Here is a 25370-nt window from a genome sequence, read left to right on the forward strand (position 1 = left end):
AGGGCTTTCCAAAGTCACCTCATTAACATAGAGTCAGGTTTATGTTATGAATAATGAAAGATGCTCCTTTCATCCTTAACACTCAGGAGCTCCTCCAGGAGCCGGGATCAAAGCCAAATAAATATTATAAAAAATGATGTTCCTATTACTCTTATTACTTAGGAAATTACAAGGGTTTGGAGACTCTAGCCAGGAAGAACCAGGGGCAAAGACAAAAATATATATTTTTATAACATCACAGTTCCAGAGACTGATTCTTGCAAATTCTCTGAAGACCTCCCCCCCCCAGAAGAAAAAAGCCGGTGCAACCTCAGAAGCCAGTTATCTCCTCCCAAAACAGGCCCTCAAAAGAATACCTCCTGAGTAGAGAGTTCTGTTAATGTTGAGGAAAACTGAGTCAGTTATTTTAGGAAGCAATTTTTAACAAATGTAAGATACAGGACTGGCTGGAAAACGGATGCAGAGACGGATGGCTGGAAGATGGTGTACTTGGTTCATAGAGTGCCCTGACACCTAGGAGATTTTTCTCTCCAAGATTAATAAAACTTACACTTTCACTGAAATAAGCAATGCATCTGCTGAGGCTGAGAGGACAGGGATATGACTGGTTCAATAAGAGAACTGAGGGTTTGGAATAGGAGACTGGGACATGGGATGACCCAAGACTGGACCAACCCACAGTGCTGTGTGATTTTTCTATAGCAGTGGAAGTGCAAATTCAGAAGGAATTTGGAACATATACTTCAGAGCCACTCACTAACACTACTCAGATATGCAGGGGAAATGCTGGTCCTTCATTTTTTATAGCTTATATGAGCCTCCATTTGCTGGATTATAGGGAAAAGGAAGAGCAAAATTTTTAATCCAGCTTGAACCACGGGCCTAATAACTGAGTCAGTCCCTTTGAGTAATGCTCAGTAACAAGATAAATGCTAGTCTGCCTCATCCTTCGTTCTCCCCCTCCAACCCCCGTCTCTCTGAGATGCAATGTGGTGTGCAGAGAAGAGGGGGGCTTACATACCTGCATGGCAAAGAAAACTCAGGGTCCCTGCACCTCTGGTATCAGAGATGGCCCTCGCCCACCAGGCAGCCGCTTGTCCACCCAGGCACCCCAGAAGTTGGCTTTTTAAAAGTTAAGATAAGTGTGTTACAATAGCAATGTTACAAGGACAGAAATCAATGATAATGGATCTGAGGAATCAGCATGTGTGTGTTTCAGAAACACTAGAAATGGAGAGTGCATCTGAGAGCCTTTTCGCCAAGGATTCCCAAGGACGCCTTAACTCTTTGACTACCGTTCTCGGACAAGAAGTGGACCGCTTTAACCAGCTATTGAAGTTAATACATGTATGAGTGCTCCTGCCAGCATTGCTGTTGGGTACCAAAGCTTTGTAGAGAAATTATCATAATAAGAGTTTTCCATTCCCGTTCAACATTTCTGTTTGAATATGCTAATAACTTTTCAAACGCAACTTGTCTAAAATTGAACATACGTACCCTCCTCTAACGAGTCTGTTCCCTTTCTCTAATAATGCCTTCATCAGTATGTGACACTATAGATCCCCAGTCTCATGATCCTAACTCATGCCCTTAGGATTAGCACTGACTCTAGACCTTTGATCAAGGACCTAAGCACTGAATCTCTCTGGATCTCTGAAGAGATCTCACTGGATCTCAGAGAGATTCAGTGCTTGTTCCTAATGTCTAGTTTGCAGGTAGTAACAGTCTTTATGAAGACTCTGAAAACAGAGTTTCTGCAAGTGTGGGCCACAAAATGCCTGAGATAGAATCGGCTGTGCTGCGTGTTCAAAATGTAGATCCCCCGATCCCACTCCAGACCTCCTGAGTTTGAATTCCTTGAGAAGTTCCTGGGGTTATGAATTTTAAGTAAACTCCCCCAGATGACTCACTGCAACTAAAATTTGAGAACAACTATTTGGGCCTTTGCCTTCTGCTCAGGAATACTCTGGATAACCTTGACTTTATAATGCCAGCTGAAGGCCTCCCTGGTTTCTCTGTGCATTACTTTGATAAGGAAAACACACAACCCATTAGAGACCAAATATTGAGCATTAACCAGAAAAGTTTTGCTGCCAAGCAAGGACCAAATACCTAGCACAAAGTCAAGGCTCAGTGAGAAGATCGGGGAGGACAACTGGGGCAAATCTTTTATTAAAGCCAAAGACTGTCTCCTTATTAGAAAAGCAGTCTCCCAGTGTTGCTCATTGGCTAGCAAAGTTAGGTTGTGGGCTAGGGGGCACTGGGTCAGCTGAATATGCGGAGTCCCCACCTGGGGACTGTGCTATCTAGTCAGCTCTATACCAGTGTCAGCAGGCCAGGTAGCCAGGTAAGGGGTCAGCACCTCCTATACAGAATGAGCCAGGACAGAGATGAAGCTGCTAGGATGAAGATGTCCAAATGCAATGGCCAAAGCAAGATAAAAATTCACTTCCCTCTCTGCTAACAGCCCTGAAGAAGCCCTATAGGGCAGGTATTTAATCTTGCTTTGTGAGCTCATCCAGGGATCCCAGCTGGAGGGCTGGCTCTTTCAGCCTCGGGAGCTTGTACCTCTGGGCCCAAGGTGGCTGCTCCTATTGTCCTCTTTTTCCAGCCAGTGGGACAGGGGACAGGAGAAAGAGAGGGCTGACAGAAAGCAGGTTCCTCATAAAACTGTGACCCAGAACTGTGACATCATTTTTTCTTGCACCCCTTTAGCCAAAATGTGGTCACATGGTCGTACCCCAGGTGCAAGGGTGGCTGGGAAATACAGTCTCTATATGAGATTGCTAAATCCCTTATGTACCCAGCTAAAACTAAAGAAGTACCGTTGTTCAGAGGACAGACACGAACCTTGCTCATGTCTTGCCTTTTCCACGTCATGACTTTGCACCCACTTGAAGACAGACAAATCCTAATGTCACTTCCTCCAAAAAGTCTTCCTGACACACCAGCCCGTCCCTCCCCCATCAGATAACTTAGGAACCCTCCTCAGGGCTCCATCATTTCAGGTGTCTGTGTCTATCGCTGTCCTCACCAAATTACCTTGTAATTACCCCTCCATGGGGATGGCTCCCCCGTAGGACAATGAACTTCTTAAAGAGAAGAAAACTAGTTAAATTAGTCATCTTTGATCCCCTAGTCCCTGACACATACTAAATCTTTATGAATCTTTGAATGTGCGAGTGAAAGAGTGTGGCTCTGAGGTCTCCTTGTGGTCACAACTTCTGGTCAAACATTACTGTGTACCAGTAATGAAGGAATCCACCTACAGGAAGGAGAAAAAGTAGGAATCCTGGAAGAAGCAGCCTGCAAAGCAATCAGGAATCCCAGCCGAGCACTTCTATCTGAGGGAGGGGTGGTGGCCTGCCCCCCGCCCCCAGTCCTGACCTCTGCCCAGTCCTAGAAGACCCTAGCAGCCTAATCCCTCCCTCTCTGGAACCTTCTGTAAGTCTTCTCTGTGAGCCTTCTGCCACCGTTTTCCATTTTCGGTTTCTAAGGTGGAGTGCTGTTTCGGCCCTGGCTGAGGGCCTCCTTGCTCTACAAGGCTGCAAATGGTTCCTCAGACCCTAACTAAGGGCAATTGAATAACAACTCTTCCTACCACTCATTGCCTCTCATGAACAGAGACGGGGAGGTGGGGAATAACTCTATGAAGGAATGGAAGGCTGACTAACCTTGTTTATCCACATACTGCCTATCTCTAGAACTATGTGCATATGGTCCTGGACCTTATTTTGGTTTTGAATCAGCATAAATTTGGCCTCTAACATCCTTCTATAGTATTTTCCCAGTATACTGCAGTGGTTTACACAAAACCAGAACCGTGCAGGCCATACCAATCTATATTCCCCACCTTCGTCTTTAGCCAAGTAACAAATATTACCCTGTACTTCCCCAGGGCTGCTGCCAGCCCAGCATCTCCCGGGACTACTGCCTGCCTCTGTCTTTTGTTGTGGGGAGGGGAGGGTAAGGGTCATGTCTTAAGGAAGTGTTTCTAGAACAAGGGGACTCTGGTACCAGCGGAAAGATTGGTCTCCCCTAAGAATCTCCCCTCTCTGCTGTAACCATGGAAAGGCCATGGGAAGCCCCTGGGCAGAAATCGCCAGTGGTAAGAAGCAGTCCCCACTACCAACCCCATGGTTCCCAAATAACTATCAGGCCCATTTTTCCTTCAGCCTGGAGGAGAGCTGCTCGTTGGTATTTCTTGAAGCCACTTCTCCAGGCTTCAAGGGATATTTCTCTTCCTTCCCTCTTTCTACTTCATTGGATTCTGACATTAACAGTCTGAACCGTCCCCCACCCCCATGTCTTACACCCCTATGGTCACGTGTTGTAAAAATGGGTGAAAGATTGAAGAGTCTGGCCCAACAGACAGTGTGCAGAGAGGATGGAGCAAGGGGGCCCTTCAGCCCAAGGCAGTACTGCTGACACAAATGAGTGGCACTCTCACTTGATAATTACATCTGTGAAAGGCACCTACTCATTATTGTTCTTTCAGACTTCTCTGGAGACACTCAACAAAGCTATTGCTGGCCTTGTGGTGATGTCTGAGGAAATGGAGAAGGTGTACAACAGTTTCCTCAACAACCAAGTTCCCTCTCTGTGGTCCACCACAGCCTACCCATCCCTGAAGCCACTAGGATCGTGGGTCAAAGACCTGATCCTGAGGACTGCATTTGTGGATGTAAGAAAATTCACTTCTTTGGGTTTGATGAACACAGTAGGCCTTAAGGTCCTTAGGAAGCCCTAGCTAACTGAAATATTAACAACTGTTGAGGGATCATCTGAGCCCAAAGAAATAGAAACTTCCAATGGCATGACAATTTGAAAGTCATGTTCATTATAAGGTACTTTGCCCTTGGCCTTTATCCCTGTATCCCACTTTAATTCCAGGCCAACCTTGGAGTTTCAGATCTCATTCATGGGATCCCACTGTGAGGCACAGAACCAATCTGACATGGGTCCAAACTTCTAGGTGTGACCTTGCTGCAGTCTCCTCTCTTCCACACCCCCTATAATAACCAGGTTCTGGATTTACGGTCAGACAATTGGGTGAGGAGGGGGACAGACAGGTAGGGAGAATGGGGCTGATGACTAACTCAGGCTGGTTAAGATTCTGTCTCCTGAGAGGCCCTCCAAAATATGATTTTGACTTAAATGACAAGCTCCACTTCAGAAAAACAATACATAATGGTGTAATGTTTCTCCTTTAGTTGTGGCTCAAAAGAGGGCAGCCTAAGTCCTTCTGGATCTCCGGTTTCTTCTTTCCTCAAGGATTTCTAACAGGTAACAACCAGTGCTTTCCCAAGAAAAATCCCACGAAAGATCATGCTGGGTTTCTAGCAACTGGGGGAAAGGCAGGGCTGCTAATGACCTAACTATGGATTACTGATTATAGGGCAGTTCAGTAAGGCTCTGCTCCTTCTCACTTGCTGGGGAAAAGGATGGCAGGAATAGCAGATGCTCCCCAACAACCTAACTCCTGCCCCTCTTGGGCTGTGCAAGTTCGAGCACTCGATATGACATGAATGCCCACGGCACGCCCCAGTTCCCCACGTGACCCATGCTGGACGGCACCACCTGCTCTCCACCTGCCCCAGCCCCACCTCAGAGCAGCTTCCTTCTTTCTAGAGAACATTCCTTCACTCATATGTGGATCCTGAGAAACTTAACAGAAGACCATGGGGGAGGGGAAGGAAAAAAAAAAAAAGAGAGGGAGGGAGCCAAACCATAAGAGACTCTTAAAAACTGAGAATAAACTGAGGGTTGATGAGGGGTGGGTGATGGGCATTGAGGAGGTCACCTGTTGGGATGACCACTGGGTGTTGTATGGAAACCAATTTGACAATAAATTTCATATTAAAAAAAAAAAAAAGAACATTCCTGTCAACCTTCCATCAGCCCTCGACTCCAGCTAGAGGACCAAGGCCTAATCTGTCTTCTGAATCCCTCAAATCTCCGGCACTGGCTTGTCTCTCACTCACTGGCAGAGCAGTGCACTAGAGCCATGACCTTCTTCCCTCTCTTCCCAGCTGTGCCATGGCTCCACCCCTCCCAGCATCACCACAGGCTTCCTGTCTAATGAGCTAATTCAGAATAAGGTGTTAATGGCTGGGACTTCTCCAGGGGGAGGAAGCTCTCAAAGCTAGAGCAGCCTGGTTGAGGCAAACAGAGGCCATGTTTGAGAAGCGGCAATGTCGTTTGGAGGACCCAGCTTTCTGGTTTTCATTTTTATAGGAACTCTTCAAAATCATGCTCGGAAACACAATTTGCCTATAGATGAGCTGAGTTTCAAGTACAACATGATTCCTATCTATCGGGATCAAGCTGCAGTTATAGAAGCTGCCAAGACAGTGCAGTTTGGACAAGAACTGCCCATGGACTTGGAGGTACCGTTCCCTGACTAGTTACAGCAGAGCAGCTCTGTCCCACTCACATTTGATATCTCAGCCAACCTCCCCCGCCCCACTCCCCTACTGCCTCCCACATGCAGCAGCGCGAGAGGCAGGACGAGACTCATACCCCTGAGACAAGCTTCCCAGGTCTGCAGTGACTCGATAGGAAGTGCCTAAATTAGTCCGATTTGTAGAGATATTTTTTAAAAGCAACACTGTTTATTTCTTTAGATACCTACAGCAACTCTCTCTTTCTTATGGAGAATGAGGTTAAATAAGGGCTTTAGCAAGATGTTAAAAACAAGGTTTCAGAATCAGTCAGGGCTGAGTTTAAATTCTGACTTTCCCCTTTGCAGCTGTGTGTGCTAGAATGACTAACATGTCTGCATCTCAGTGTTCTCATCTGTAAAATGGGGCCAATGCCACCAACCTCAGAGCTGTAATGCAGTGTAAATGAACTAGCACATAGTGCTCCCACAATAAATAACTATTATTATAGGCTGAATGTATTTGCCGTTCACTCAATTGCCTCCTAGTGGAATTGATATACTAACTTCATACATTATATAACCATAAATACATGGCGTAACTAATAGGAATGCACTAAGGAAGCAGTTTAAACTCTTTGCTTACATAGTTTCCTCCTTCTAGAGCAGAAGTTCTCAAAATATGGTTCCAAAACCAGGAGCATTGGCATCACCTGGGAACTTACTAGAAATGCAAATTCCAAGGACCCATTCCAGACCTACTGAATCAGAAACTCTGGGCTGAGACCCAGAAATCTGTACTCTAACAAGTCCTACATGGGGCTCTTAGCCCACTAAATTTTGAGAACCACTGCTCTAGAATATCAGTGATTCTCAACCTTAACTGCAGGTTAGAATCACCTGTGGAGCTTTTTAAAAATCCCAATACCCAATGGGGCACCTGGGTGGCTCAGTCAGTTGAGCATCTGACTCTTGATTTGGGCTCAGATCATGATCCCAGGGTCATGGAATTGAGCTCTGCATTGAGCTCTGCACTGAGTTCCCAAGCTGGGCATGGAGACTGCTTGGGATACTCTCACTCTCTCTCCCTCTCTCCCTCCCCCCTCCTCTCTAAAATAAAATTTAAAAAAAAATCCCAATGCCCAGACTACATCCCACTTACATCAGAATCAGCCCAATATCATTAGGCATCATTATTTTCCAAAGCTCCCCCGGGTGACTCCAGTGCACCACCAGAGATGAGAACCCCTGCCACCCATCTGAGCCACCCAACTCTGATGTGCTGAGATGCAATGGGGGAGGGCAGCCCTGCCTCAAAGCGCCCGTCCACACCTTAGAAACATAACTTTACACACAAGCAGGGCCACTGTTAGCCCATTTGCCACCTTTGCACAGCTTAGGAAAAGACACTCCCTCTGGGTGGATGCCCAGATGGCTCCCACACATGGCTTGGCAAGGGGGTAGCAGGATGGTTTTCAGCCTCCACTAAGGCAGACCTGCACAGGTGTGCATAGCAGCCCCCAAAACAGGAAGGCCTGCCCCACCCTTCGTAGTCGAGAGACAAAGTTTGGGACACCAGAAAGTAAAGACCAGCCAAAAAGAGCTTACTGTCCTTTTATTCACTATAAAAATATACTGCCTGTGTCCATACCACTTGGCCATCTGCCTGCAGGTGAGCGGCTCCAATTCTCCAAAAGATAATCAGCTCCACAAGTGGCCAAATTCACTGTTTGAGGAAGGATGACACAGAAGCCCACAATTGGCAGAACTTGTATACCAGTGGTGGCCTCCAATCACAGGACACCAAGGGCAAGGTTTTTCTCTGTCTCTCTCTCTCTCCCCCTTCAATAGAAACAAGAATCTAGCATAATTTCTAAAAACAAAAAGGGAACTTTCCATAGTCTGCAACAGTCCATACTCTGCAGGTATCAAGACGGATATATAATCTATCTTTAGGAGGCACCCAGGTCCTTGAAAGACCTTGCTAAAAAGAACATGATAATCACAGCCCTCCTATCCTATCTGCTTCCCATGCAAAGGAGCAAGTCATAACACCGTATCAGACAGTCTGAAGCCCATAAGTGGTATCCCCTATTAAAGATCCTGGTAGAGTGTGGAAAGTTTGAGATTTGGTGTCAAACAGAAGCAAGTTATTTTACCTTTCTGAGTCTTGGTTTTCTCCTCTCTAAAATGTAATAACAGCAGGGCGCCTGGATGGCTCAGTTGGTTAAGCATCCGACTTCAGCTCAGGTCATGATCTCATGGTTCGTGAGTTCGCACCCTACGTTGGGCTCTATGCTGACAGCTCGGAGCCTGGAGCCTGCTTCGGGTTCCTTGTCTCCCTCTCTCTCTGCCCCTCCCCCACTCATGCTCTGTCTGTCTCTCAAAAATGAACAAACATTAAAGAAATTTTTTTAAATAAAAAATAAAAATAAAATGTAATAACAGCAATCTCTAGAGTGGTTCTTAGAATTAACTGGTGAGGATGTGGGACTCGGGAAATGGCCCACAACAGCTAATCCCCTTCTCCTCTTCTCACCTTTAAACTTCTGGTTATCTTCCAGTTGCCCTCTCCTGAAGATGGTGTTCTTGTTCATGGAATGTTTATGGATGCTTCTCGATGGGACAATACAGAGATGGTGATAGAAGATGCACTGCCAGGACAGATGAATCCAGTGCTGCCTGTGGTGCATTTTGAACCTCAACAAAATTACGTGCCAAGCCCAACACTTTACCATTCCCCACTTTATAAAACAGGGGCCCGGGCAGGAACACTCTCAACCACAGGTAAGGATGTGCTAAGATTGGTAAAAAAAAAAATGATGACAAAATGCAAACTTACAAAGTCCAAACACAAAGCCATAATGTGCGAGGGGAGATCTGAAGCCAATTAGCAAGACTTAAAATGAGGCCACTTATAATATACTAATTTATAGATTTTATGTTTTCCTTCTTTTACCACTAAGTATGGGCTGACATTATAAAACAAATGCTTTCTTTCTATTAACCTAATAAGAGAGAAAATAGAGCTTATTGAACAGTGACTTCTAATTTCAAAATGATGGACTAAGTAGACAGGAGTCTCTCACCAAAGTCACTGAGACTCATCATAGAAAACAGATTTAAAAATAAACCCAGGGCGCCTGGTTAAACGTCCGACTCTGGCTCAGGTCATGATCTCGCAGTTCATGAGTCCAAGTCCTACATTAGGCTCTATGCTGACAGCTCAGAGCCTGGGGCCTGCTTAGGATTCTGTCTCCCTCTCTCTCTGCCCCTTCCCCACTCATTCTCTCTCTCTCTCTCTCTCTCTCTCTCTCTCAAAAATAAATAAACATTTTTAAAAATGGCATTAAATAAAATAGCATTAAATAAAAATAAACCCAAAACAGAATGCCGTGTTGCAAAAAGGGAAATCTGAGTGGGTCTGAAACTAAGATGCAGCCCTGACAAAAGGAACCAGGTAGAAAGAAAGCCATATCAACAGGTAAGCTGAATGCACACAGCTAAAGAGTGAGCAGAGAATGAGCTGAGGAGTCGGTTTTTTAAAAAAGTGACATTGTGAAAAAAATTAAAAATAAAATAAAAAATAAAAAAATAAAGTGACATTGTGAAAGGAGCCAAATTTTCTAATATTTATCTAGTAGGCAATCTGGAAGGAGAAAGAGAATGGAAGAGGGATAATATTTGAAAAAATAGTGGCTGATAATTTCCCAGAACTGAACAAACACTTGAGTCCTCAGATCACAAGATCTCACAAAGTGGCAGGTATGATTTTTTTTTAAAGCATACAACAAATAATTAAATTTGCAAAGATATATCAAAGTGATTCTTAAAACTATCAGTGATAAAGAAAATCCTCAAAGCAAAGATTTAAAATATATTAATACACTGGGACTAAAATTCCCAAGAATGAGACGCAGATTGACATCAGACATCTCTCTCTTTATCCACATAGTGCACATAAAAAGATAATAAACAAACACCTGCAAAGGCTGTGGGAAAATAACTTTGCACCAGAACTGCAAAAGCAACCAAATTATTAAAAGGAAAGGTGTATTAAAGATCTCTTTGGACATACAATGGCTCTAAATTAATCACCACTGGCCCTCTAAAACACACACACACACTTAAATCTGTAATACTTTGACCATAAAAATGATTTTAATAATAACTTGAAACTAAATTTCCAGATGAGAGAAATATAGGAGAGGGGACAGGGTAGAAAGAATTAAATTTTCTCATTTGAATGGAGAATACAGATACTGATAAATATTTTTCTAATAAAATCTTCAATTAAAGTATATTCTCAAAGAGTAACATACAGAATAGAACTACAATAGACACTTATCATGTCTCTATCTCCCACTCCCATGACAAATCTAAAAACATTTTAAAAGGTATTTTTAAAATTAATGGCATGAACAAGGTTTTATGTGGACATAAGTTTTTATTTATCTCGGATAAATATCTAGGAGTGGAAAGACTAAACATGTGGTAAGTACATGTTTAACTTTTTAAGAAACAGCCAAACTGTTTTAAAAGAGGCCATACCTTTTAACATTCCTACCTGCAGTGCATAAGGGCTCCAGTTCCTCCACTTCCTACCACTTAGGATGATCAGTCCTTTTTGATTTTAGATGACAGCCGGCTAGCTATCTAGATGATAGAATATGTGGTATCTTCTTGTGTTTTTACTTTGCAGTTCTCTAATGACTAATGACATTAGCCATCTTTTCTGGTACTTATTTATATCTTCTTTGATGAACTGTCTGTTCTTTTTCCCATTTCTTAAAAGTCATTTGTCTTATTGCTAGCTAAAATTCCAACAGAAATTATCCTTTTGGCAAGAGGAACCAAGAAAAGGTAGTAATTAAAATGATGTTGTACTGACACAAGAATCAACAGATAGATCAAATGCACTGGAGAGAGACCCCAGAAACACACTGTGTATACGTGGGAACTCAGCATATAATAGCAGCATCATTTTTTTTTTAATTTTTTTTTTCAACGTTTATTTATTTTTGGGACAGAGAGAGACAGAGCATGAACGGGGGAGGGGCAGAGAGAGAGGGAGACACAGAATCAGAAACAGGCTCCAGGCTCTGAGCCATCAGCCCAGAGCCTGACGCGGGGCTCGAACTCCCGGACCGCAAGATCGTGACCTGGCTGAAGTCGGACGCTTAACCGACTGCGCCACCCAGGCGCCCCAGCAGCATCATTTTTTTAATGAAATTTATTGTCAAATTGGTTTCCATACAACACCCAGTGCTCATCCCAAAAGGTGCCCTCCTCAATACCCATCACCCACCCACCCCTCCCTCCCACCCCCCATAAACCCTCAGTTTGTTCTCAGTTTTTAGGAGTCTCTTATGTTTTGGCTCCCTCCCTCTCTAACCTCTTTTTTTTTTTTTTCCTTCCCCTCCCCCATGGTCTTCTGGTAAGTTTCTCAGGATCCACATAAGAGTGAAAACATATGGTATCTGTCTTTCTCTGTATGACTTATTTCACTTAGCCTCACACTCTCCAGTTCCATCCACGTTGCTACAAAAGGCCATATTTCATTCTTTCTCATTGCCACGTAGTACTCCATTGTGTATATAAACCACAATTTCTTTATCCATTCGTCAGTTGATGGACATTTAGGCTCTTTCCATAATTTAGCTATTGTTGAGAGTAGCAGCATCATTTAAAATTGGTGAGAAAGAGACAAATTATTCCACAAATGGTGCTGACAACCAAACTTAGACCCTATCTCATACTACAGAGAAAAGTAAATCACAGGTGGATTCTTTACACTTAATCATCACTAAACTTTCTTTTTCTTTTTCTTTCTTTCCTTCTCTTTTTTTTTCTTTCTTTCTTCCTTTATATTTGAGAGAGACAGAGAACATGTGCACATACGAGACTTGGGCAGAGGGGCACGGGGACAGAGGGGGAGAAAGAGAGAGAATCTTAAGCAGGCTCCATGCTCAGCACAGAGCCCAACATGGGGCTCAATCCCACAACACTGGGATCATGACCTGAGCTGAAACCAACAGTCAGGTGTTCGACCAACTAAGCCACCCAGGCACCCCTCATCACCAAACTTTAAAATTATTACTAACCCTAATGAAATAATAGCTCTATGTAATAATTATCAACATCTGCTAACATGCCAAGAAAGACAGTCAGACATAAGGTACTTCCTGATGAAAGTACACACCACCTCTTCAAGTATTCTTGCCCAAAAAACTCAAACCTGAATATGATCATGTCTCTAGATCTAACCACCCCCTTTACATGAATAGAGGAACATATTTATTTTTTAAATATTTTTTTAACGTTTATTTTTGAGACAGAGAGAGACAGAGCATGAATGGGGGAGGGGCAGAGAGAGAGGGAGACATAGAATCGGAAGCAGGCTCCAGGCTCTGAGCCATCAGCCCAGAGCCCGACGCGGGGCTCGAACTCACGGACCGCGAGATCGTGACCTGAGCTGAAGTCGGACGCTTAACCGACTGAGCCACCCAGGCGCCCCAGAGGAACATATTTAAAATCACCACAGGGATGCTGTCAGCAAAGTCCAGACTCTGGGAAACTTTATAGGACAAACAGCCTTGTTATTTCAACAATTACAAGGGGGTGGCAAAAGGAACAGAGGGGTAACCTACCAACTGAAGGAGATTTAAGAGACACCTCACTATTGCAAGGCATGGATCTTACTTGAATCCTGAATCAAACTAATGCAATACACATACAGTGTGTGTGTGTGTGTGTGTGTGTGTGTATACCATTTATATACCATTTATACTAGAAAATGTCATTCAAGTCCCTGCCAGGGCACTGTGGCAGGGCATGGCATACAAAGGTAAGGAAAGGGGAGATATAGGCTTTCTCTGCTGGGGACACCACCACCTTTCCCCAACTTCTACACAGACTGTGTTTGCTGTGAATGCAGTGTCATCTTGAGGGCAGAACCCTCTTCTTCTCACACTCATCCTGGCCCCTCATACAGGCCCACAGTAAAAAAAGTGCAAAAGTGACCTCTTATTTCAGATGTCCCAGAGCTGAGGACAAAATATCTGCTATTGCACTTGGTCATTTCAGGAGTACTGGTGCCTAACTGCAGGGTAGAACAGAGGATGGATGGACGGATGGACGGATGGACAGGCAGATGGACAAATGAATGGATGCCCAACCTACCAACTGCATCCTGAGTCCCACTAAAAGCTCAGGGCTGAATCTATTCCAATGTTCCATCAGTCAGACTGTGGAGAATTTGAAACATACTTTACAAGGTTATACAAAGTCAAAGTTAGGTCCTAAAGGATCATTTGTTCTAACATCTTCATTCTATAGAGCGTAAAACTGAAATATGTAGAGGACTATTTACCCGTTATCTACAGAGGCTGAGTCAGGTCTGAAACCCAGGTGTCTTGACTCTCAGTACACTGCTCTTTGCATCAAGGGGTTATTTAAGTAACAAGCCTTTATCCTTGTATCCTTTACTAGGTCATTCCACCAACTTTGTGGTAACTGTGCTCTTACCCTCCAAGCGGTCCAAAGATTACTGGATTGCCAAGGGGTCAGCTTTGCTCTGCCAACTAAATGAGTGAGAAGTTGCCACCTCCTGCTAAAAAAGAACCAGGCCAAAAGTCTTTCCTGATGGGGACAAAGGTCCGTGTAACATATGCAAGCAAAACAGCTATACTTCTGGTCTGACTTAAGGATGGTTAGTGTGGCTTTTCTAACCTAAAATAAAGTGTCTGAGTGCTTCATTGAGTTGGTAATTCAAGCTTTGATGCGAAAGCAGTGGGTTCAGCACTCACCTCTTAAACCTGCTCCCCCTCCTCCATGCGAGAGTCAGGCAGCTTCCCATCAGTAACTTGGGGGGGAGGGAGGGGGGTGCCTGGGCAGAGTCAGAACTCACCAATTCCTTACCCGGATGGGCTTCCTTCCTCTTCACTCTGACATAAAAGGCCCAGTGTACGTTTCAGTCACACGGCCCCAGGTGCTTCCATTTCTAGACCAGATTAAGGCTCAGATCCCAACATATGGGAGGCAGATGAGCAAGTGAGCTGGACAAGCTCGTGACACCATGGTGCCAGCTCCCCCACTCTACGGGCCTATCCCACCATCCTTAGAAGAGCTTGCTGTGCTTCATAGAAGTGGAGATTGGTCCTGCCCAAGGACAGAATTTCCCCTTCCACTTTAGGATGAACCTGTGTAGAAAGCATCCAAGTCCCACCCAGGCGCACCAGAGCCCCTGCCACCTCAAAAGCAGAGGTTGTTGGGCCAGTACCGAGATGGAGCAGTCACCTGTGGCAAACCATCTTGTGTCAGCCATGCCAACAAGGGTCTATGTCCTCAGCCATAATATGAGTCAAGAAACCGGGAACCACCCAGCTAGCATGTGGTCCTCTGGATAAAGACACACCACCCCCTTCCTGAAATTTGGAAGAACTGAATCAGGCCCAGTAATCCCACCTTCCCTTTTACCTCTGCCTTCATCCCCATAGCTATCAAAGTTAAGAACAGACTCAAGTCGCAGAGTAGCAGCGAACAATTCTTGTACTTAGAGCTCAGAGCAGGAACCGAGACGACTCTTGGCGTTCCAAGCAGGAACGGGTGCTTACTAAGCCACGGGAATGGCTGCAGCCGCAGAAGTCAGAGGCTGACATCCGGCACCACAGCAGCTATAATTTCAGGTCAGAAAGCTGTAGGAAACTGAGCCAACCTCACAACTGTAACACGCTCGTGAAGCAGGTGACTGGACAGGGAAACGCACGGCCTGGCCACTGCACAAACTTCTGTCTGCTGGAGCCTACCCGTAAACTGCCACCACTACTGAAGAAAAAGGTCTTCTGTTCCCCCTTGAACCCTCCAAGTCTCGCATAAGTCTATGCCATTAGGAGAATCTCGGTCATAGCAGCAAGGGAATCTGGGAGAGTTTAGCCCTCCTCCCCCTGCAATACAGAGAGTACAGAATGGAGCGAAGGTGGAGGACATGTATCCTGAGTACCATCGCACCACTCTTTAAGTAGACCCGGAAGACCTTCTGGGCCCTGGAAATGACTGAGAATGCACCCCCAAGAAAGTCTAGGAAGGGAAGACCACAGAACTGCAAGCCCAGGCAGTCAAGCTTACCGTAAACCAGATTAGAAACAAACACATCTACTTCCAAGTCCTGGGCAGACCCTCTGGGTTTCTGTGAGCTGCTCGAAGGCCCATAAGGAAACCTTGTCATGGGGTGGGTGTGGTGACCGAACAGGAGGTGGGGTGGGAGGTAGGGCTAAAAGTTCCCATTTGAGACTCAACTGAGACAATTCTACTCTTACTCATTTTATAGAGACTCCCTCATAAGATTTTATTTATAAAAGGCATCAGCATATAAATAAATAACAAGACAGGAAGGGGGAGCGTTTGAAACCCACTTTCTTACACAGCACCTCTGACAAAGCCTTCATCCAGTCTTCAGCATGTTGGTGAGACACTCACATACATAATTAAAGCACTTGTCAGAACGCAGGAAACAGAACAAAGCTCCTATGGCCTACTGACTCCCCTGAATCCATAACCAGGAGTAGGAAGAGGAGCAGCAGGAAGGAGAAAAGGGTCAGGATCCAAAGTGGCAGGTAGGACCAGTATGAGTAGGGCCCAGGGGTAAAGCAGTGACAATATTCAGAGGGTGTGAGCAAGAGTTGTTTGCATAACATATACACATTGTGGGGAAAAATCTACAAAGAAAAGACATTTAATTATTTCCATATAATTCATTTACAATTATTTTCATACAAGTCATTATGTTACAAAACTGTACACCTACCCCCAGCACTGCTGGATAACCCAGAGTCGTTCCTTGGAAAGAGAAGAATCAACTTTTATTCTCTCTTTTCCTGGGTTGCGCCTATCAAGGCCAGAACAGGGTGTGGAGTACAGGAATAGCCATCCTTCAAGTCCAAGGGGTCAGGGGCCTGGCCTGGCTCCTCCCGTCATTGCAGGAGGGGTGTCTCTGTTTGGAAAGCCAGCACCAGCACCCAGAACACAGGAGTCCAGAGAGACAGACAGGCACTGCTGGCTACCATCTGGCTGTGGCGGGAATGCCCATGGCGAGGGAGCTGCAGCTCGGCAGAGATGTGCCTATCCAGAACAGGGACCTGGAGCTGTGGGACCTCAGCACTAGGAGGGAAAGAAAAAAACAGAAGCTCAGAGCACAGCAGGAGCCACTGGATACATCAGGGTCCCCAAACGCCCACACGGCTTCTTTGCATCTCCCTTCTTTAAAGACGAGAATGGATCTTAGTATGTTAATAGGCTTCCTGTGTCTCTGTCCCTCCATACTGCCACTACAACAAAACCAAGTAATACAGGTGCTAAGACCAGCACAACAGACAACTCTCCCTTGGCTACACGGTTCTTGGTTCAAAGATTATTAAAACTCTAGGTGTAAGAAGGCCCAACTCAGATTTGCTTATCATTAGCCTTTGGGCAATCTCAGGCAGGGCCCCTCCTCACTGACCACACATAGAGGCACATCCAGGCCATGAGGCGTCCTCCCTGGGTCTCTGGCTCTCTCCCCTACCCCAGCTCACATCCGGTGTGAACACCATGCAGATATCCCAGGTCAAGACAGTATGAGCTGAGGGGCCCAAGATCTCAGGCTCACCCGGACCTTTCAGCTCAGCTCTGGTGTAAAGTGGCCAACTCCAGGCCACCTTAAAAGGAAATGGCCCAAACTGAAAAAGTACTGAACCGGTCAATTTATTCCTCCACCAATGAAGGATGGTTGGAGAGCTACCCTTGGTCATGTGGAACATGGACACCAACAGGATCGCTGTTCTCCAGGTCCCATTTGGCTGCTAGCTTCCATCCGTTAAAAAATGCCAATCCCAGAGCACACCGGACGCCTACTTCGAACCTTTCAGTGGCTCCTCACTTCCACAGGCATGAGACTCTCTGTCACTCCACTCCATTTCCTGTCTGGACCCACACCACCCCACTTGACTCTCCCCCCCCTTCCCCCCCTCCCCCCCCCCCAGCTCCAACCATAATTATTTCATCTTGGTTTCTTGAACATGCTCACTCTCTCCAGGCCTTCACACTGTTCCCTTTGCTTGGAATTCCTTCCCCTTCTTGCTCAGCTATTTATCTATTCAACATTTATTATCAAGCACCTATGCAGGTACTGGATCCCTGAATCTCCTGATCCAGACTCAAAAGTTCTGGTCATTGGGCTTCACTTTGTCAGCCTTCTACTCAGCATCAGCCAAAAGGTACCTTCACTCAGGGAGGCCTTTCCTGACTACTCCCCCAACCCTAAATAGTAACTTCCAACACATACACAAGCACATTCCCACAGCACCCTTTGCAGATATCAAAACTGGGCTTCCTCCCTAGAATGCAAACTCCATGAAGGCAGAGAGCTAATGCCCGTCTGGTGTACTTCAAAGCCACAGCACCCGACACAACAGCAGGCACCCAGGAGGAACTCAATACATTTGCGCTGAACTGAACTGGATCCTGGATCCCAGGCCTCTCTGGTGTAGTTCTTCCAGAAGCCTTATGCCCTGCAGACCAGGCTGAGTCACCACCTCTGACTCCTCCATCCACCTCTGATCCACCTCCTAAGCATCTTCCGAGAGTGCATTCTGTGGTCACCACGCTCTCTGTAAAATGTGGGGGCTGAACAAGCCTGTTCCCTGTTGCTTCCAGCTCTGCAAAACTATGAAATCTTCCCGAAGCGGCAGTGGAGAAAGGGCTCGCAAATCAACGCACACCCATGCATGCCCACCACCACCACCCCCATTCCTCCTTTAACAAAGATAAACAAAGATAACAAAGCCCTTACTCTGGCTTGAAGCAACTGCCTTTAATTACTGGGTTCATCTCAGTGCCCAAGGCTCTAAGCAACAGAAAAGGCTGGTCCACAAGGGGGTTGCTCATCCCCACCAGAGCCTTGAACCTCCCCCTCTCAAGCAGGGTGAGGGATATTCCTGGGCTGCTCCCCACCGGGACTCCGGGTGGGGCGGATGGATGCCGGGGATGGGCTCCTGGCCGGCCGACCCGGCCCAAATCACCGCCTCACCTCTCCTCCAGTCGGACCCACAGATCGCTGAACTGCCGAAGCCGCTGCTTTCGCTGTGGCCGCTGCCGCCTCCGTTTCTTCCGAAACCTCCGCTCCGCTCCGCCTCCCAGGTGGGCACTTCCAGGCAGGGACACGTGGGGAGGCCACAGCGAGCGCCCCGCAGACCCAGCTTCCGGTACCCGCGCTTCTGAGGCAGGCACTTCCGGTACCCGCGCTTCTGAGGCAGGCACTTCCGGAACAAAGATGGCAGAGGAGGCGGGCCCCGACAAGGGACTTCTACTCGTCTCCCTGTGAACAGGGGTGGAGGGAAGATGGATTTGAAGGACGGTCACACAGCTCTCAGGGCTCAGGGACGTAGAACGGGGGAGGGGGGGGAGGATAATGTGAAAGTTCAAGCTGGCTAGGGAGCGTCCTCCAAGCCACCTCCAGAATTGATTACTTTGATGCCTTAATTTTTCCCTCACATACTGTTGCAGTAGTCATTCCAAATCCCCCAGCCCTGGGGAGGAAATAGAAGATTTCTTTTTAATTGCATATAATTACTGCCCTTCCCTAACAAGGGGTCACAGCTATGTAGAAAGTCACTGAAGATTACAGCATTGAAAGTGACATTAAAAAAAAAAAGTTTAAATGCCATTTACTTAGAACAATTGAAGTAACCCTTAACCATGTTAACCCCTCCTTTACCCTGGTAAGGGCTCTTCTCAGAAAAAGGCTGTGGCAGCCCCAACCCCCCACATGAATGACTGCTAGTGTTCACAGGGCTGGCTTCTAGCCACCTTAACCCAGGTCCTACCATAAACCATCTTTCCCAAAGGCAACATGTTTTTCACAACTGATGAGAAACTGAAACTTGCTTCTAGTTTTCCACTAAAGGTGACTCTAGCCTTCCCCCCTCTCCCGCCCCTCCACCCTGCTCCCCAAAAATATCTTCCAGTGAGGAAATAAGCCATGAGAAGGACCCAGTTTCTTGCTACAACAGGACTTTTGTCAAGAGTTTAGTTGGGGTTGAGGAGGGGGCAGTAAGAGAAGAATCCAGCCACTAGAGGTCAATCCTATTGTCTCCTGACTTAGGCAGGCAGGACCCTGAGGCTCCCATCCACCTGAGGAAAGGAAGCAGTGCCTGTGTTATGTGCATCTTTGACATGTGGGTGCAGCAGACCAGCATATATAAGAACTCCGTCATTCTGCCCTGATTCAGCCTTGATGAACAGCCCACCTGTCAGAAGCAGGGCTCAAATCTGACCCACAATCTGACACAACCTGAGATGTCAATTAATATTCATGGCCCTGTGTGAGCAAGGCAGGAGGTATAAGAGATAGAAAATGAACATGGGAAAGACTCAGGTTGGGCAAAAAAGGTAAAAGAAGGGAATTCCTCAAGCGGCAAAGAAAGCCCCTGTTCTGAACCTGAGGCTGGGAACCCCTGCAACATACAGTCACAGTGAAAAGGCCCCTGGAGGACAGGACCTGCCATATTCATCACTGTGTCCAGAGCCCAACACGATGCCTGACACATAAGTGTGACACCACTTAGATGAATCTCTTTATTATACCAACAAAGAAACTGGAGCCTAGAGAGGGGAAAGTGCTCCACCTAAGGCTAAGATTCCAGTGGCCTCCTAGAGGATTCGGGATCAGATGGTCAGGCAGCCCCCATGCCCAGGCCCTCTGCCCCAGCAGAGATTATATCTATGTCATCTTTGATCTCCATATAACCCAGCAGGCCCTGGTACACCGTAGGCATTCAAAAAAGTCTGCTGCAAAGAGCATAGACTCAAATTCACTAGGGCTCAGCTCTTATGGCTTCAAGCAGTGGATCCTTACAGTGGGGGCAAATCACAGCTTTGGTTCTGTTCAACTCACAAGAGACACAAGACCTCAGCTCAGTTACTGCAGGTGGGCGAGGCCAGAGCTTGAGAACCAAGTTAATTAGTTAATTACTCTTGGGGGGGGTCGTTAATCCAGAAGAAATTAATTTTACTTCTCCTGATTTTTATCTTTCTCATATTTCACAGCTGAGATGTCCTGCAGATTCATAACACCCACTTTATAATTAAGGAAACTGAGGACCAGGGAAATAAATTTCCTTGCCCTAGGTCCCAACAAGGATTCAGTGCCATTTTCAAATAATATACACCAAGATTTTTTTTTTCAGTTTATGAAGCTAACTTATTTTCACCATAGGAAATATGGAGAATATAGAGTAGTGTCACTATTACCTCCAGGGAAAGATCCTACAGACAAATGCTCATGGGCTTAAGGGACCTAGGGCAGTAGAGGTGGCTGCTTCTCTGCCAGGTACAGAAAATCCCAGCTGTTGAACACAGCCTAATTCACCCCAGAGCTTCTGGGCTAGCCTAAGCATCCCATCCCAGGTTGAGGTTCTAGGTTATCCTGTTTCAGTCCATCTGAATTCCCAAAGTTTAGTGAAACCTCTAGTTACTTATGAAACCTAAGTCCATGGTCATTTTGGCCACAATATGGGGCCCTTGTTGTGCTTGGGAGATTGCTAGTCCCCTGCCAGCATTTCACACAATCTACTCACTTCGTGGAAGTCTACGAGAAAGAAACACCCTGGTTGACGTGGCCTGTCTCCTGGGCACACACCCACAGAAGGACATGTGGTATCCAGGAAGGAGCCCAGGACTGGAAACTAGAACAAGATAATTATACTTTCTGAGCCTCTTCTGCTTCTATAAAGTTGATCTGTCTCACCTGGTTGCTGCGAGGATTAAAACTACCCATGCACCATGCTTCACACAGGGCTGAGCACCCAGGATGCATTCCATGTGGATGCCCCTCTCTTCCAGTCCCACTGTCTGGGGATGCGTGACAGTGTATGTAGCCCAGCAAGGCTGACCAGGACCCTGGAGCACCCCACTGTGAAGCCAAATGGACATTCACCAGATCCTCATTGGTATTATTCTGCTGTGGTGGGCAGAATACTGACCCTCAGAAATGTCAATGTCCTAATCCCTGGAACCTGTGAATACTATTGTTTGTTACCTTTCCTGATAAAAGGGATTTTGTGGGTGTGATATAGGACCTTGAGATGGGAGATTACCCCAGGCTACCTGGATGGACCCAATCTAATCACATGGGTGCTTAAACCCGAAAACTTTCTGTGGCCAGTGGGAGATGTGACTACAGAAGAACTTCGGGGAAATGCAGTCACTTGGAAGATGGAAGGAGGGGTCACAAACCAAGAAAGGTGAGCAACCTCTGTAATCTGGAAAAGACAAGTAAACAGGTTCTCCCCTAGAAGCCCTAGAGGAGAATACGGCCCCATTAACGCCTTGATTTGAGCCCATTGAGACCTGTGTCAGACTTCTGATCTACAGAACCGTAAAATAAGTGCTTGAGGGCAGAGTTTATAATTTGTTGTGGCAGGAAAAAAAAAATCCACAAAACCCTAATACAGCATCCGTTATCCTGGGAAGAGGTGTGGGATTGGGGAACTGGGTAAACACACTTGGGATCAGCCCAGCAGGACCCCTGTCCCTTCCTCTTTGCTGCCCAGGGAAGCACAGTTTCACAGCCAGGGCCTTGCCTGTGTATTCCAGCCTGTTGAATACAGGAGGGTAATGGCTGCCGGTAGCCCTCCCCTCACTGTCCACCTAACTGGGCCACCCCAAGACCCGAGGGGCTGGCAGGCCTAGAGTGAGCTAGGTCACCAGTTAGAAGGCCTCCTGCCCCCACCCACACAGCCCGCCCAAGATCCAAGTCCCCGTATCATCCCTCAGGGATTATCACACGGCTGCCAAGGAGGGGAAGAAGGAAGCAGGTGTCTCCACAGCCACTGCACTGGCCCTTGCCAACACCTTCAGTGCGGTCGTTTCCCCCACTCTGGGCCCTTATCCCCTCACCCCTTCTTCTCCCTAACCGGAGCTCCATTCCAGACTTCATGCTCCCTCGTGGCCTCCCCTGGAGCACGGCTCGCCGCTAAAAACTCATAGACACTATCCTAATGGAGCACATACTGTGTGCCAGACGCCAGGATAGCTACTGCAGAGCACACACCAAACCCCTGGGGATCATGCAGGGGGTGGCCCCGGGCCGGAGCAGAGAAGAACATGGGGCGTTTGTGCTGGATCTCACAGATTCTGATAGAATTAGGGGCGGGGATGGGGGATGAATGTCTGGCCGAGGAAGCTGCACGAACAAAGACAAAGGATCCAGGAAGTAAAACGTGGAAGAAGAAAGGGCAGAAAGAGAAGGCATGTGTGGGCGGAGGAGCCTGAACTGTACCCTGGCTCTGATTAGCTGTGTGATCTTTCAGTTTCTCCATCAGTAAAGGAGAAGAAACACCCACCCCACAGGCTGGCTTTGAGGATTAACTGACAGTCCGTGTGAACCTGGCTGCCACCTGACAGTCGGTCAATAAATGTTCTTTCCTCCCCTGGGAATGTGAGCAGCCCAGCTGAATGTCAGCACTGGTTCTCAGCCCTCACCGTGCACCAGAATCACAGAGAGATTTTTAAAGTACTGATTCCTGACCTCACTTCCTCCCACAGGCAGGTATTAGGGTTAGAGAGAAGTAGGAAGCCTGAGCATAACCATCAACACACGTGCACGCACACATGCATGTATGTGCACACATGCGCACATGCATGTACACACATATACATGCCTGTGCACATACGTGCGCATCCACACGCGTACACGCATGAACACGCACACTCCAGGAAGGGTCCTCTCCAGCACCCGCAAGGACTGTGTGCCAAATACCAGCCCAGTCAGCCTGGGGCGGGGGCTGAGAAGGGACAAAGCACCTGCTTTCCAGAAGAACACGGTCCCCCCGAAACAGGCAGAGAACCACTAAGGGCTGGATTCTCCCTCCAGGGCTGAAGGAGAACAGGAGAGAGAGAAGGATCAAGACCTGGGCAGTGAGCAGAGCTGAAGGAGGGGCAGGAGTTTTGCTGTCAGGGGGAGGTGGACGGCAGTGACCCAGACAGAAGGTTTTCTGATGCAGGAAGCACACCTGTGCTGGGGTCTGGGCGCCAAGACACCAGCAGGAAGAAACTGGACTTTGGAAGAGAAGAGTCAGAAAGCACCGAAGGTTTCTGAGGAAGGGGCACTTGCAAGATTTAGTCCCACAGAGAGCGAAGAATGGACCAGAGGATGAGAGCCATGAATAAGGAGAGGAGCAAACCCAAGAGGAGAGGAAGCTAGAGGTGTGATGGAGGTGAGAAATGAGAAGTCTCAGGTAAGGGCTTTTAGAGAGTAGAAGTGCTATTTGAAGAACATTGTTATTGACGCGCTGGATGTAGGGCGTGAGAGGTGGGGGTAAGACAGCCCAGGACGTACCCACGATTGTCCGCTAGGAGGCAGACTGGGAGAATCCTGGCTCCCGGGTGGAAACTGGACCGCTAGGGAGGACCCTCTGGGGTGAGGTGCTGGGGAGAGGCCCTAGCTTGAAACAACATGAGCTGAAGGTGGGCCTTCTGACAAGAAAGAGGGCACCTGGGGAAGGGCAGCCATCAAGCTGACACCACAGCTGACCCCCCTCTCTACCCCTCAGTAGAAGGGATGGGCCTTCTCCTCACTACCACTGGGATCCCTGCCAGGAGGGGGCGCTGGTGAGCGCGGTCGGGAGGGAGTGGGGTGAGGAAAGGCGTGTGTTAGGGGCTGAATTCCTATGTTGGAGCCTCCATAGCCAGTTCCTCAGAATGTGACTGCATTCATAGGCAGCGCCTTTAAAGAGGTTATTAAGATAAAATGAGGTCGTTAGGGCGGGCCCTGGTCCAATCTGACTAGTATCCTTATGAGAGGAAATTTAAACACACAGAGACACTAGGATTGTGTGTGCACAGAGGAAGGCCATGTGGGGACAGGGAGAGGGAGGCTACATGCAAGCCGAAGGGAGACCTCAGGGGAAATCAAACCTACCGACACCTTGATTTTGGACTTCTGGCCTCCGGAACTGTAAGAAAATAAATTTCTGCTGTTCGAGTGCCCAGTCTGTGGCATTTTGTTACGGTGGCCCAAGCTGACTAGTTCGGAGGGGAGGGAGGGGTCCACAGAGCCATCAAAATGAGAAACAGACCTGGGGGAAGGAACAGCCCAGGGAAAGAGAAAGGGCTTTGCTCCTGTCCGGAGAAGGGTCTCACAGCCACGTCCTGCGCTTCTAGCCCCTCTGACCCTGTGTTATGACTGATTCCACCATCTGCCTCCCTGAAACTTCCCAAATGCCCACTGGAAAGGCACTAAGCATTAAGCCCAATGACCCCTCCTGGGGCCCCCGGGGCCATGGGGTAAACTTCCCTTCTCCTTCTCTGCCCCAAGGCCGCTGAGGAAAAAAGCCAGAATGGCCTCTGTTGCCCGAAGTGCCCGGCCAGCCAACCCACGTCTGACACAGCCCCAGCCACAACAGGATGCCAGCGGAGCCGGGTGCCAAGTGTCCATTTAGCGGCCAGGCAAGGAAGGTGGTAATAGCCATGCTGGGGGCCTCTGGAGCCCCTCAGGGTAGAGCCCGCCCTGGTGCCGGGGCAGCCCCATGGGGGTCTCGGCTCTGCTAGCTGCTCCCCAACCAGGATAGAAGCACAGGAAGGTTACTTGTTGATGGGTCGTCCAGCGGGGGCGTGTTCTACCTCATAGCCTTCGCGCCGCAAGACATCAAGCACTGTATTGTTGCCCATGAAATGACCTGCAGTAAGAAAAATGATCAGAAATACAGCAGCTCCCGTGACCACTAAACATACCCCCAGACACACAGCCCAGAACAAAGAAATAACCCTGCCAGCCCTCCATCCCTTTCTGTCCAGCCCAGTAGAGTCCCTAAGAGCTTCTGTAGTCAGGCCTCCCAACTGCCCTCCAGGCAGGCAGGGAGGGACAAGCAGTGTTTCAGAGATGAGGACACAGAGGATCAGAAGGGTGGGGTGAGCTGCCCAGAGTCACACAGCGAAGGGAGAGCCTAGACAC

General features: G+C 47.5%; 2 protein-coding genes across 2 annotated transcripts in view; one reads left to right on the forward strand and one right to left on the reverse strand.

The window, feature by feature from the left end:
- Positions 1-13977, forward strand: part of DNAH6 (dynein axonemal heavy chain 6) — a 223413-nt gene extending 209436 nt beyond the window's left edge. Inside the window, exons 71-76 of the mRNA XM_047069367.1 lie at positions 1220-1347; positions 4499-4684; positions 5214-5286; positions 6238-6389; positions 8947-9169; positions 13874-13977. Coding sequence (XP_046925323.1) covers positions 1220-1347; positions 4499-4684; positions 5214-5286; positions 6238-6389; positions 8947-9169; positions 13874-13977 — 866 coding nt within the window. The remainder of the gene's footprint in view (positions 1-1219; positions 1348-4498; positions 4685-5213; positions 5287-6237; positions 6390-8946; positions 9170-13873) is intronic.
- Positions 13978-15721: 1744 nt separating this feature from the next.
- The window catches only part of TRABD2A (TraB domain containing 2A), a 45153-nt gene continuing 35504 nt past the window's right edge, over positions 15722-25370 (reverse strand). The window contains exons 6-8 of the mRNA XM_047069196.1: positions 25005-25095; positions 18447-18734; positions 15722-16540 (exon numbers count right to left, since the gene is read on the reverse strand). Coding sequence (XP_046925152.1) covers positions 16354-16540; positions 18447-18734; positions 25005-25095 — 566 coding nt within the window. The 3' untranslated portion in view covers positions 15722-16353. The remainder of the gene's footprint in view (positions 16541-18446; positions 18735-25004; positions 25096-25370) is intronic.

Source organism: Lynx rufus, unplaced genomic scaffold (genome assembly GCF_022079265.1).
Source record: "Lynx rufus isolate CCGP_SWC_20201006 ecotype Redwood Valley unplaced genomic scaffold, mLynRuf1.p SCAF_8, whole genome shotgun sequence".
NCBI classification, from domain to species: Eukaryota; Metazoa; Chordata; class Mammalia; order Carnivora; family Felidae; genus Lynx; species Lynx rufus.